The sequence below is a fragment of the Pecten maximus genome, chromosome 10 (assembly GCF_902652985.1).
Source record: "Pecten maximus chromosome 10, xPecMax1.1, whole genome shotgun sequence".
Taxonomy (NCBI): Eukaryota; Metazoa; Mollusca; class Bivalvia; order Pectinida; family Pectinidae; genus Pecten; species Pecten maximus.
The window spans coordinates 43,125,253-43,140,306 of record NC_047024.1 but is presented as its reverse complement, the minus strand read 5'-3'; the positions used below and the strand labels follow the sequence as shown (position 1 = coordinate 43,140,306).

General features: G+C 39.6%; 1 protein-coding gene across 1 annotated transcript in view; it reads right to left on the bottom strand.

Moving 5' to 3' along the window:
• The window catches only part of LOC117335357, a 29,862-nt gene extending 16,237 nt beyond the window's left edge, over positions 1-13,625 (bottom strand). Inside the window, exon 1 of the mRNA XM_033895296.1 lies at positions 13,369-13,625. Coding sequence (XP_033751187.1) covers positions 13,369-13,570 — 202 coding nt within the window. The 5' untranslated portion in view covers positions 13,571-13,625. The remainder of the gene's footprint in view (positions 1-13,368) is intronic.
• Positions 13,626-15,054: the final 1,429 nt, after the last annotated feature.

Below are 15,054 nucleotides of genomic sequence, written 5' to 3'. Positions count from 1 at the left end.
ATACAATCCTCACAGTACAATCACCACAGTACAATCCCCACAGTACAATCATCACAGTACAATCCCCACAGTACAATCCCTACAGTACAATCACCACAATACAATCCTCACAGTACAATCACCACAGTACAATCCCCACAGTACAATCCTCACAGTACAATCACCACAGTACAATCCTCACAGTACAATCACCACAGTACAATCCTCACAGTACAATCACCACAGTACAATCACCACAGTACAATCCCTACAGTACAATCACCACAGTACAATCCCCACAGTACAATCTCCACAGTACAATCCTCACAGTACAATCCCTACAGTACAATTCCTACAGTACAATCCCCACAGTACAATCCCCACAGTACAATCACCACAGTACAATCCCCACAGTACAATCCCCACAGTACAATCCCCACAGTACAATCACCACAGTACAATCACCACAGTATAATCCCCACAGTACAATCTCCCACAGTACAATCACCACAGTACAATCACCACAGTACAAGCACCACAGTACAATCCCCACAGTACAATCACCACAATACAATCCCCACAGTACAATCCCTATAGTACAATCACCACAGTACAATCTCCACAGTACAATCACCACAGTACAATCACCACAGTACAATCACCACAGTACAATCTCCACAGTACAATCTCCCACAGTACAATCCCCACAATACAATCATCACAGTACAATCCCCACAGTACAATCACCACAGTACAATCACCACAGTACAATCCCTATAGTACAATCCCTACAGTACAATCACCACAATACAATCCCAGCAGTACAATCACCACAATACAATCACCACAGCACAATCTCCCACAGTACAATCACCACAGTACAATCACCACAGTACAATCCCCACAGTACAATCCCCACAGTACAATCACCACAGTACAATCACCACAGTACAATCCCTACAGTACAATCACCACAGTACAATCTCCCACAGTACAATCACCACAATACAATCACCACAGTACAATCCCCACAGTACAATCCCTACAGTACAATCACCACAATACAATCCCCAGAGTACAATCACCACAGCACAATCCCCAGAGTAAAACCCCCACAATACAATCCCCAGAGTACAATCACCAGAGTACAATCACCAGAGTACAATCCCCACAGTACAATCCCCACAGTACAATCACCACAGTACAATCCCCACAGTACAATGACCACAGTACAATCCACACAGTACAATCACCACAGTACAATCACCACAGTACAATCCCCACAGTACAATGATCACAGTACAATCCCTATAGTACAATCCCTACAGTACAATCACCACAGTACAATCCCCACAGTACAATCCCTACAGTACAATCATCACAGTACAATCCCTACAGTACAATCTCCACAGTACAATCCTCACAGTACAATCCCTACAGTACAATCCCTACAGTACAATCACCACAGTACCATCCCCACAGTACAATCACCACAGTACAATCCCTACAGTACAATCACCACAGTACAATCACCACAGTACATTCCCTACAGTACAATCACCACAGTACCATCCCCACAGTACAATCACCACAGTACAATCCCCACAGTACAATCCCCACAGTACAATCCCCACGTACAATCCCCACAGTACAATCCCCACAGTACAATCACCACAGTACAATCACCACAGTACAATCCCCACAGTACATCACCACAGTACAATCACCACAGTACAATCACCACAGTACAATCCCCACAATACAATCACCACAGTACAATCACCACAGTACAATCACCACAGTACAATCCCTACAGTACAATCCCTATAGTACAATCCCTACAGTACAATCCCCACAGTACAATCACCACAGTACAATCACCACAGTACAATCCCCACAGTACAATCCCCACAGTACAATCACCACAGTACAATCCCTACAGTACAATCACCACAATACAATCACCACAACACAATCCCCACAGTACAATCACCACAGTACAATCTCCCACAGTACAATCACCACAGTACAATCCCCACAGTACAATCACCACAATACAATCCCCACAATACAATCCCCACAGTACAATCTCCCACAGTACAATCACCACAGTACAATAACCACAGTACAATCCCCACAGTACAATCATCACAGTACAATAACCACAGTACAATCCCCACAGTACAATCTCCCACAGTACAATCACCACAGTACAATCCCCACAGTACAATCACCACAGTACAATCACCAGTGTATAAACCCTACAGTACAATCCCCACAGTACAATCTCCCACAGTACAATCACCACAGTACAATCCCCACAGTACAATCCCCACAGTACAATCACCACAGTACAATCACCACAGTACAATCCCCACAGTACAATCATCACAGTACAATCACCACAGTACAATCCCCACAGTACAATCACCAGTGTATAAACCCTACAGTACAATCCCCACAGTACAATCTCCCACAGTACAATCACCACAGTACAATCCCCACAGTACAATCCCCACAGTACAATCACCAGTGTATAAACCCTACAGTACAATCCCCACAGTACAATCCCCACAGTACAATCACCACAGTACAATCACCACAGTACAATCACCACAATACAATCACCACAGTACAATCACCACAGTACAATCCCCACAGTACAATCATCACAGTACAATCCCCACAGTACAATCACCACAGTACAATCATCACAGTACAATCCCCACAGTACAATCCCCACAGTACAATCACCACAGTACAATCCCCACAGTACAATCCCCTTAGTACAATAACCACAGTACAATCCCCACAGTACAATCATCACAGTACAATCCCCACAGTACAATCACCACAGTACAATCCCCACAGTATAATCCCTACAGTACAATCACCATAGTACAATCCCTACAGTATAATCCCTACAGTACAATCACCACAGTACAATCCCTACAGTACAATCCCCACAGTACAATCCCTACAGTACAATCCCCACAGTACAATCCCCACAGTACAATCCCCACAGTACAATCCCTACAGTACGATCCCAATAGTACAATCTCCCACAGTACAATCTCCCACAGTACAATCTCCCACAGTACAATCCCCACAGTACATCCCCACAGTACAATCCCCACAGTACAATCCCCACAGTACAATCCCCACAGTACAATCCCCACAGTACAATCCCTACAGTACAATCCCCACAGTACAATCCCCACAGTACCATCCCTACAGTACAATCCCTACAGTACAATCCCTACAGTACAATCTCCACAGTACAATCCCCACAGTACAATCCCTACAGTACAATCCCCACAGTACAATCCCTACAGTACAATCCCCACAGTACAATCCCCACAGTACAATCCCTACAGTACAATCCCCACAGTACAATCCCAATAGTACAATCTCCCACAGTACAATCCCTACAGTACAATCTCCCACAGTACAATCTCCCACAGTACAATCTCCCACAGTACAATCCCCACAGTACATCCCCACAGTACAATCCCCACAGTACAATCCCCACAGTACAATAACCACAGTACAATAACCACAGTACAATCCCCACAGTACAATCACCACAGTACAATTCCCACAGTACAATCACCATAGTACAATCCCCACAGTACAATCACTACAGTACAATCCCCACAGTACAATCACTACAGTACAATCACCACAGTACGATCCCTTTAGTACAATCACCACAGTACAATCCCCACAGTACATCCCCACAGTACAATCCCCACAGTACAATCCCCACAGTACAATAACCACAGTACAATAACCACAGTACAATCCCCACAGTACAATCACCACAGTACAATCCCTACAGTACAATCCCCACAGTACAATCCCAATAGTACAATCCCCACAGTACAATCCCCACAGTACAATTCCCACAGTACAATCCCTTTAGTACAATCCCTACAGTACAATCACCACAGTTAAATCCCTACAGTACAATCTCCCACAGTACAATCCCTACAGTACAATCACCACAGTACAATCCCCACAGTACAATCACAACAGTACAATCACCACAGTACAATCCCCACAGTACAATCCCCAGAGTACATCACCACAGTACAATCCCCACAGTACAATCCCCACAGTACAATCCCTACGGTACAATCCCTACAGTACAATCCCTACAGTACAATCACCTACAGTACAATCCCCACAGTACAATCACCACAGTACAATCACCACAGTACAATCCCCACAGTACAATCCCCACAGTACAATCCCTTTAGTACAATCACCACAGTACAATCACCACAGTACAATCCCTACAGTACAATCACCACAGTACAATCCCCACAGTACAATCCCCACAGTACAATCCCCACAGTACAATCCCCACAGTACAATCCCTACAGTACAATCACCACAGTACAATCCCCACAGTACAATCCCTACAGTACAATCACCACAGTACAATCCCTACAGTACAATCACCACAGTACAATCCCCACAGTACAATCACCACAGTACAATCTTTACAGTACAATCCTCACAGTACAATCCCCACAGTACAATCCCCACAGTACAATCCCCACAGTACAATCCCCACAGTACAATCACCACAGTACAATCACCACAGTACAATCCCTTTAGTACAATCACCACAGTACAATCCCCACAGTACAATCACCACAGTACAATCCCTTTAGCACAATCACCACAGTACAATCCCCACAGTACAATCCCCACAGTATAATCACCACAGTACAATCACCACAGTACAATGACCACAGTACAATCACCACAGTACAATCCCCACAGTGCAATCACCACAGTACAATCACCACAGTACAATCCCCACAGTACAATCCCTACAGTACAATCACCACAGTACAATCCCCACAGTACAATCACCACAGTACAATCACCACAGTACAATCTCCCACAGTACACAATACCATGAAGTGTACTCGGTGGATGGTCATGGTTAATTGGAGATATGACCTAATATTTTACTGCTTTTCCTCATTGCATAATTGTAAAAGTCGACTAAATGCAATTTTTATTTAGTTTTCTCCCTTGGATTTTTCTTTTCTTTCTATTACCTCCTTGTCGCTGCCTCTCTCTGGCCAATGGGTTCAGCATTTGTTCTAACAACCTATGATTTAAGCATTTGTCCTAACAGCCTATGGTTTGAGCCTTTGTCCTAACAGCCTATGATTTAAGCATTTGTCCTAACAACCTATGATTTAAGCATTTGTCCTAACAGCCTATGCTTTAAGCATTTGTCCTAACAGCCTATGGTTTGAGCATTTGTCCTAACATCATATGGTTTGAGCATTTGTCCTAACAGCCTATGATTTGAGCATTTGTCCCAAAAGCCAATGTTTTGAGCATTTGTCCTCACAGCCTATGATTTGAGCATTTGTCCTCACAGCCTATGATTTGAGCATTTGTCCTAACAGCCTATGTTTTGAGCATTTTTCCTAACAGCCTATGGTTTGAGCATTTGTCCTAACAGCCTATGATTTGAGCATTTGTCCTAACAGCCTATGGTTTGAGCATTTGTCCTAACAGCCTATGGTTTGAGCATTTGTCCTAACAGCCTATGGTTTGAGCATTTGTCCTAACAGCCTATGGTTTGGGCAGTTGTCCTAACAGCCTATGGTTTGAGCATTTGTCCTAACAGCCTATGGTTTGAGCATTTGTCCTAACAGCCTATGATTTAAGCATTTGTCCTAACAGCCTATGTTTAAGCATTTGTCCTAACTGCCTATGATTTGGGCAGTTGTCCTAACAGCATATGGTTTGAGCATTTGTCCTAACAGCCTATGATTTAAGCATTTATCCTAACAGCCTATGATTTAAGCATTTGTCCTAACAGCCTATGATTTAAGCATTTATCCTAACAGCCTATGATTTAAGCATTTGTCCTAACAGCCTATGATTTAAGCATTTATCCTAACAGCCTATGATTTAAGCATTTGTCCTAACAGCATATGGTTTGAGCATTTGTCCTAACAGCCTATGATTTAAGCATTTGTCCTAACAGCCTATGATTTAAGCATTTATCCTAACAGCCTATGATTTAAGCATTTGTCCTAACAGCCTATGATTTAAGCATTTATCCTAACAGCCTATGATTTAAGCATTTGTCCTAACAGCCTATGGTTTGAGCATTTTTCCTAACAGCCTATGGTCTGAGCATTTGTCCTAACATCATATGTTTTGAGCATTTGTCCTCACAGCCTATGATTTGAGCATTTGTCCTCACAGCCTATGATTTGAGCATTTGTCCTAACAGCCTATGTTTTGAGCATTTTTCCTAACAGCCTATGGTTTGAGCATTTGTCCTAACAGCCGATGGTTTGAGCATTTGTCATAACAGCCTATGATTTTAGCATTTGTCCTAACAGCCGATGGTTTGAGCATTTGTCCTAACAGCCTATGGTTTGAGCATTTGTCCTAACAGCCGATGGTTTGAGCATTTGTCCTAACAGCCGATGGTTTGAGCATTTGTCCTAACAGCCTATGGTTTGAGCATTTGTCCTAACAGCCTATGGTTTGAGCATTTGTCCTAAAAGCCAATTTTTTTAGCATTTGTCCTAAAAGCCTATGGATTTTAGTCGTCACATACATCATCCCTATATAGTACTCATCACTAAATGGAACGAGCAAAGAACATAGTATAGTGATAGCTGGTCCATTCCGGTGGCAGTATAGTGAATCGACATCGAATTGCCGTAATATTGCACCATAAAGTCACCCTTAATTGGGCCCATTCAAACAGGCACTATCCTAAAATGACCTTATTGTGTTTCGTTTATCTATTTAAAGACAGAATGGTTCAACCATCTACTTCCCCTCTAACAAATATATTTAGTATAAATATAGCCCACGTGACTGTAATGTGTTACAGATGATTGGTAGATGTCATGGGAGATACCAAACCTTCGGGTCTAATAGGAACGTCATAAAAATGAAGAACTCTGTTGTTATGGCTGATGTGAACAGTGGTGTACATATTGTTACGTCATTCGTATGAAGAGAAATTACTGTAAACGTGGAAATTTACGCGAGGGGGAAATTACACTAATTACACGGGGTCCTTTTGATAGCGAAAATTCCCCCCACGCGTATTATTTTTATATCAATTTGCATAATCTCGAACTACAAACGAAGGTGGATCGATCGCGAAAATTACCCCAACGCGTATAGTTTACATATCGAAATCGCGAAATTAACCCCCCGTGAAAATAACCACGTTCACAGTACGGGAATTGATATAATTTTACCTGACAGGTGTTATCGATGACGTAATAGGATCTATCCTTCAGGACCAACATGTTTGATGAATATTAAGGATTGAGGTAGAAAATAAAGTATTGTCATTGAGTTTAAAGTCGTGCGGTGTCAAGAACAGCAAACCATAAATATTTGAAGACGAGAGAGCATAGTAGGATCAGGTCTGCGATATAAGTCAGCAAAAGGAACGCCACACTTGGAAGATGCTGTCAACATCAATCAACCTCACGATTCTACAATCTACATATTTCATCGCTCATTTGTCGTAGAGATTTGCGCAGACTGCCTTCCAAAGCTTCCCAATGACAATGACAATGACAATTATATTCCCTTATACCTTACTGTGCCTTTGTTCGACTCTCTTTGGGAAAAGACAGCGGTTGTTTGGTATAATGTGTAGTTTGGGAGTAATAAAATGCGCAATTAGTAAGAAAATTAGTTGATAATTAGTAAATGGTCCAAAGAAGTCACGCGCTCCGATTTTCCAGTAATCCTATTTTTATCTGGAGTGTAAAGTTTGATGTTGAATCCTTGATGTATTATGGATGTAATCACAAACCCATGGTGATAGCTTTGGTGAGCGCTAAACAGTTTTATATGAGAGATTTATACGGTAACGGGATTACTGCCGTACACTACAGAACACATTCTTCTAGATTACAACGATTCTCTTCCATATGAACTTGATTTTTTTTTTCTGGCACTGATACAGTGACAAATTAAAAGGTATCGATAGACATTTTATATGAACTTGTTCTAAAACGTACTCACAGATATTCAATTTGATTTTGTCCTAAGGCATACATGCATGAAACAATAGGACGTTGTCCTAAAACATACATACAGAAAGCAATATAACATTGTCCTAAAACATACATACAGAAATCAATATATGACTTTGTCCTAAAACTCACATACAGAAATTGGTATACGACTTTGTCCTAAAACTCACATATAGAAATTAATATAACATTGTCCTAAAACATACATACAGAAATTGATAAAACATTTTGCTAAACATACATATAGAAATTAGTATGGCTGTGTCCTAAAACTCACATACAGAAATTGATATATGACTTTGTCCTGAAACTTACATACAGAAATTAATATATGACTTTGTCCTAAAACTCACATAAAGAAATTAATATATGACTTTGTCCTAAAACTCACATACAGAAATTGGTATACGACTTTGTCCTGAAACTTACATACAGAAATTGATATATGACTTTGTCCTGAAACTTACATACAGAAATTGATATATGACTTTGTCCTAAAACTCACATAAAGAAATTAATATATGACTTTGTCCTAAAGCTCACATACAGAAATTGGTATACGACTTTGTCCTTCAACTCATATACAGAAATTAATGACTTTGTCCTAGAACTCACATATTGAAATTAATGACTTTGTCCTAGAACTCACATACAGAAATTAGTATGGCTGTGTCCTAAAACTCACATATAGAAATTGATATGACTTTGTTCTAAAGCTCACATACAGAAATTGGTATACGACTTTGTCCTTCAACTCACATACAGAAATTAATGACTTTGTCCTAAAACATATCAAACATAGAGAAAAATAAACACGAGCATGGAGCCGTTACAGAAGTCCCTCAAACCCTCAGTAGCAAATGGAGCTAAAACTTAATACCTAATACATCATTCATCAAGATTGGACATCAAAATTTCCACCAATCAGAAGCTAGTAAATGGTGGCCATTTCCATTTCCAGAAATGGAAGTCCAATACATTGAACCATTCTCCGGCGCAATCACACATACTCTAAATTCTGAGGTCTCCATGGCAACCGAGCTATTCGAAATAAAAGTTCCATCAAAATTGGACAATTTAGAATTATCAGTACTTTGTTTGATTGCAAAGGCACTCCTAATGTAGACAACAAAATTAATATTTGCAATTCAAATTTTCATCAGCCTCTAAATTGTCCAATCACAAAACGGATTTCATAATTGTGTTTATCGGGATACCGATATATACCAATACCGACCAATGAGAAGGCTCCAATGAGAAGGCGGGTCAAGATAAAATCAATAAGCCCCAAATAATGTATTTGTTTATTTCATTGTTCGTTTCCTGCCATAGTTATTTCTTCGACCTGATTGTGTAAAGTATCTTCCTACAAACTTCTTCTTTTGGGTGGTGGTGGTGGTGGTGGTGGGGGGTATCGACCATAGACACCAAAAAAGACAGTTTAATCCTTAAATAGACCGAGCAGAACCACAGCCTTATCTTAAACTATACAAAATTTAGCGGTAATCCTATTCTAGCGGTTTTTTTTGCGCTGGGAGCGTTTCGCTAAATTATGATTCCGCTAATTGTAGTTATCTACATTAGTTTAATTTGGTTTTGCGCTGAAATTTGATTGTGTACGTTTACAGTAGTGAGACTAAAAGACTTAATATTTCATTTTTGGATGTTTTAGACGATGTGTAGTTCTAGGATTTCCATAGTTACCAAACGATAAAGAAATCATAATAAATTGTTGCCAGGGCACTGTCGGCAGACTTCTCCGATTGATCGTTTAAGTGTTTCGTATACACCATTCACGGGTAGGTAAACTTATAAGAGGGACATTTGGAAATTCTGGCAGATTAAACAGAATATTTTTTAATGTTCGTGTTGACACCAATGAATCTTATTGAAAGCTTAAGCTATGAAGTTTGTCGACAACCTACCAGAGATATTTCAGCAAACAGCCTGGCATTCTGATGTTTTAATCGAGCTGACTGTGTGAATCCAGTGGCGGTATACCCGGGCCACAGACACCCTAAATCTCAGTATTCAAACAGAAATGGTGTTGTATAGGTGTTTGAATTAAAAAGTATCGCTGGACGGAACAATTAAATATGATAAATGTAGGAGATCACTGGACAAAAAATTAGGTGGGACGGACGGAAGAAGCCATACCATAATACTCCCGTCATCAGTGTGACGCGTACAAAAACAACATCCAGGAAATCACTTTCGGGGATATTTACAAACATGTCTTTGCGCACGAACTTTGACCTACATGCGCATGTGACTATGTTGAGGAAGGAAAATAGATATAACAGCAAGCCTAATGTTTCTCATGCCTGTTACGAAGTATGAATAAGTGTTTGCAATATTTTTCATTTGTTTCTAGAAAGATTTATGTTTAATATTAATACGTAAGTAACTTCGTGTTACAATTCGTTATCGCTATATTTGGCACAGGCTTTCGGGGCATTCAATTCTCAATTGTAAATTTTCCATTTCTAGATGGTAGCATACCTGCTTCTTCTACTTACGGTGAAAATGCCCCAGTCGATAAGACATTTAAGGACCTATTCCCATATTAAGGTTTCCGTGACAGATGTCAACTGCTGAAGGTCTCGAGAGATACATGTGAATGAAGACATGGGAAAGTTTAATGGTCGTCATCACCATTATGAATGCCATTACTAGATCTATCTACTATTACAAGTTATACTGTATGTAGACATGAACAACCCGTACAGGAGCGGTATTGCCCGGTAGGAAGATTATATACGCGCGCTTATAATATAATGGATACATATAATTATATTTCTATTATATTAATACTATATTATAATTAATAATACAATATACGTTACTGTATTTATCGGAGGTCCGGAACCTTGGTCGGCGCGAGTTGTCTTTTAGGTAATATATGTGAATGCGAGAGTGAAAATGTATTGTATCGTATTTTAAGGTCTTTTTTGTGGAGTAATAAAGAATGAAAAAACACCATAACTTGTCGATGTGGTGACTTCTGAGCTACCGGTGACAACTCCAACAGACATGTTTATTGATATGCCTAGTAGCTTCGTTGTCACCAAACTAGTTCTCGTTTTGATCATGTGACTTCACCCTGACTTGAACTCGATTTTTTTGGCACGAAAACGCTTACTCTTCCGGTACATATGGTCTATCCCCGTACATTTTGTAGGGTGTCCATGCAAATCTAGATAATTTAAGTTAGAATTATGGTTTCGATATCATGTCGGTATTCTCTGTTGTTGTAGAAATCATAATGAAATAATTATTTCATCTAGATAATAAATTATGTATATATTGCAGAAAAAAAAATCAAGGAATTAGTCCCAACTTGCAAAACCACACCCCAAATATACTTCCTTCCATATAAGTCCTGCATTACATTTACCAATGTTTCCCAATCGAAAGATATAAAAATTCTAGTTTGTAAAATTAATAAGGAATATGTGATGAGGACGACGGCAGGACTGAACAGGATATTCCATAGCTCTCAAGTGTCTAAACACAGAGCGAATGCCCGGATAGAAGACAGGGTAAATTGGATATTCGCAGCCAGCAATTTTGTCCCAGATCTAATTGGCCAAGTCAATTTAGCTACATATATTTATAATTGAGCACCAGCAGGACGTGAGGCAATCTTACAAAACCTGTCGATGTTTAGATGATGTAAGTACATTGATGGTATTTATGTAAGCAATGGAACCTACTGCTCGATAGCACTGTAGCCATCACGCATGGCTCTATATTACATTTTGCATCAGCGACATGGAAATAAAGAAAAAATCCATGTCACGATAGGGAGAGAGCTTATGGATGCAATATTGAAAATGATGAAATGATCAATGGCCGTTTACACCTCCCAATCCAGATTTTGACATTTTTTTTTTATCTATTTCGAGTTCTGTTTTGATAGCCTCCAACCATCAACACTTTAGCCCCACACAGCTTTGTAGTGTTGTATAGTTCTGTATTTAACTCTCAATATATTTTTAAATATGTTGATAACTCCTGCATTTAGTGTAGTCCTTTAGCTTGTTACTCAATACCATTTAATTTGGTATTCAGTAAAAACTGTACCAATTCCTACGGCTATATTGACGTTATTAGTTACTGCTATGGGCTATATTGACGTTATTAGTTACTGCTATGGGCTATATTGACCTGTATCAGTTACTGCTATGGGCTATATTGACCTGTATCAGTTACTGCTATGGGCTATATTGACGTTATTAGCTACTGCTATGGGCTATATTGACCTGTATCAGTTACTGCTATGGGCTATATTGACCTGTATCAGTTACTGCTATGGGCTATATTGACGTTATTAGCTACTGCTATGGGCTATATTGACCTGTATCAGTTACTGCTATGGACTATATTGACCTGTATCAGTTACTGCTATGGGCTATATTGACATGTATCAGTTACTGATATGGGCTATATTGACTTGTATCAGTTACTGCTATGGGCTATATTGACCTGTATCAGTTACTGCTATGGGCTATATTGACCTGTATCAGTTACTGCTATGGGCTATATTGACCTGTATCAGTTACTGCTATGGGCTATATTGACCTTTATCAGTTACTGCTATGGGCTATATTGACCTGTATCAGTTACTGCTATGGGCTATATTGACCTGTATCAGTTACTGCTATGGGCTATATTGACCTGTATCAGTTACTGCTATGGGCTATATTGACCTGTATCAGTTACTGCTATGGGCTATAATGACCTGTATCAGTAACTGCTATGGGCTATATTGACCTGTATCAGTTACTGCTATGGGCTATATTGACCTGTATCAGTTACTGCTATGGGCTATATTGACCTGTATCTGTTACTGCTATGGGCTATATTGACCTGTATCAGCTACTGCTATTGGCTATATTGACCTGTATCAGTTACTGCTATGGGCTATATTGACCTGTATCAGTTACTGCTATTGGCTATATTGACCTGTATCAGTTGCAGCTATGGGTTATATTGACCTGTATCAGTTGCAGCTATGGGCTATATTGACCTGTATCAGTTGCTATGGGCTATATTTACCATATCAGTTGCTTTGGAATATATTGACGTTATCATTTGCTATGGGCTATATTGTCACTTTAGGCTTTATAAGTTGCATTATGCTATATTGACCTTATCAGTTGCTATGGACTATATTGACCTTATCAGTTACTATGGACTATATTGACCTTATCAGTTACTATGGACTATATTGACCTTATCAGTTACTATGGACTATATTGAATTTATCGGTTGCTATGGACTATATTGACCTGTATGAATTGCTGTATTAGTTTTACATATTTACCTGCAATGGTGCCCAATAGTAAGTTGGAAAAGCTGGTAAGCATCGCCAGGAGGTTGGAGATCAGAATGCCCCTGTATATACACCTAAGTGTGGGGTCAGACTTGTAGGCCACTGCCCTGGCCAGGACGTACCCAGTCCCGCACAGTCCCACAGCTATCACAGTACATATGGCAATCACCTTGACGATCAACTCGTCGTCCATTTTAATGACGTAGTGAGGCTTCTAAAACGTAAAGGTCCATGTCAGGTCGCACTATGATCATTCAGTGGTGATGACGTAAGCCTCATCATTATTTTAGCTTATTTCTACATTCCATGAATTACACAACTTGTCACATCCGTAAAGTTGCTGTTCCTTCAGCGATAAGCTAGCGGTGTGATGGCAGTGAAATGTATACTTGTTTATTACTGCATACGGAACTGTCTGGAAAATATCTCCATGTTTGCAATGCCCCGTGTGCCATAGAGCTTAATGTAAACGTCCAAACTTACAGCATGTTATATTATTCATACATGTGCATTACTCCGCGTGATAGTATTCACATGTGTGTATTACTCCGCGTGATAGTATTCATATGTGTGTATTACTCCGCGTGATAGTATTCACACATGTGTATTACTCCGAATGATATTATTCACACATGTGTATTACTCCGCTTGATGGTATTCACACGTGTGAATTTCTCCGCTTGATAGTATTCACACATGTGTATTACTCCGCGTGATAGTATTCACACATGTGTATGACTTCGCGTGATATTATTGACATTAGTGTATTACTCCGCGTGATAGTATTCACATTAGTGTATTACTCCGCGTGATAATATTCACACATATATATTCCTCCATGTGCTAATGACAACCATCCATACATCTCTGTTACCTGATGGTATCCACAAAATATGAACGCAATCACCACCACGTATGTAAACCTACAATATCAAGAGGGCAATCACACACGTATCACTCCGCTTGGCAATCACAGAATAACTACTCCATCAGAAGAAAGGTGGTCGGCATACAAAACACTCCCTATCAAAGGATGTTTCCAGGGCGTCACCTGGCTCTCTTCAGTCTCTTGTCAATGACCTGTTGCTTCGGAGTTAAATCACTCGCCATTGTCTGAATCTCAGAGGTACTGGATAACGTATACTGATGCCTTTATTCATTGGTATATCCGGCGTGCCTGTCCACAGTTTCCTGTTAAAGTTGCTGTACAAAATCGATCATCACTCATGATTAACAAAAGTAGCATTGTCGGAGTACTTTTTGTAATTGTATCATCTATCGCAGACATAGACGTCTTCCTGTTTCTGTTTGAGTATCTATCAAAATAACTTACTTATATGTCATATCGTCTAATACTTCCATTAACCGAGTTAATCTTTTTACAGCCTGATAACATGTTTATCTTTGTACACAGCCTGATAACATGTTTATCTTTGTATACTGTCTGATAACATGTTTATCTTTGTATACAGCCTGATAACATGTTTATCTTTGTATACAGTCTGATAACATGTTTATCTTTGTATACAGTCTGATAACATGTTTATCTTTGTATACAGCATTATAACATGTTTATCTTTGTATACAGCCTGATAACATGTTTATCTTTGTATACAGCATTATAACATGTTTATCTTTGTATACAGTCTGATAACATGTTTATCTTTGTTTACAGCT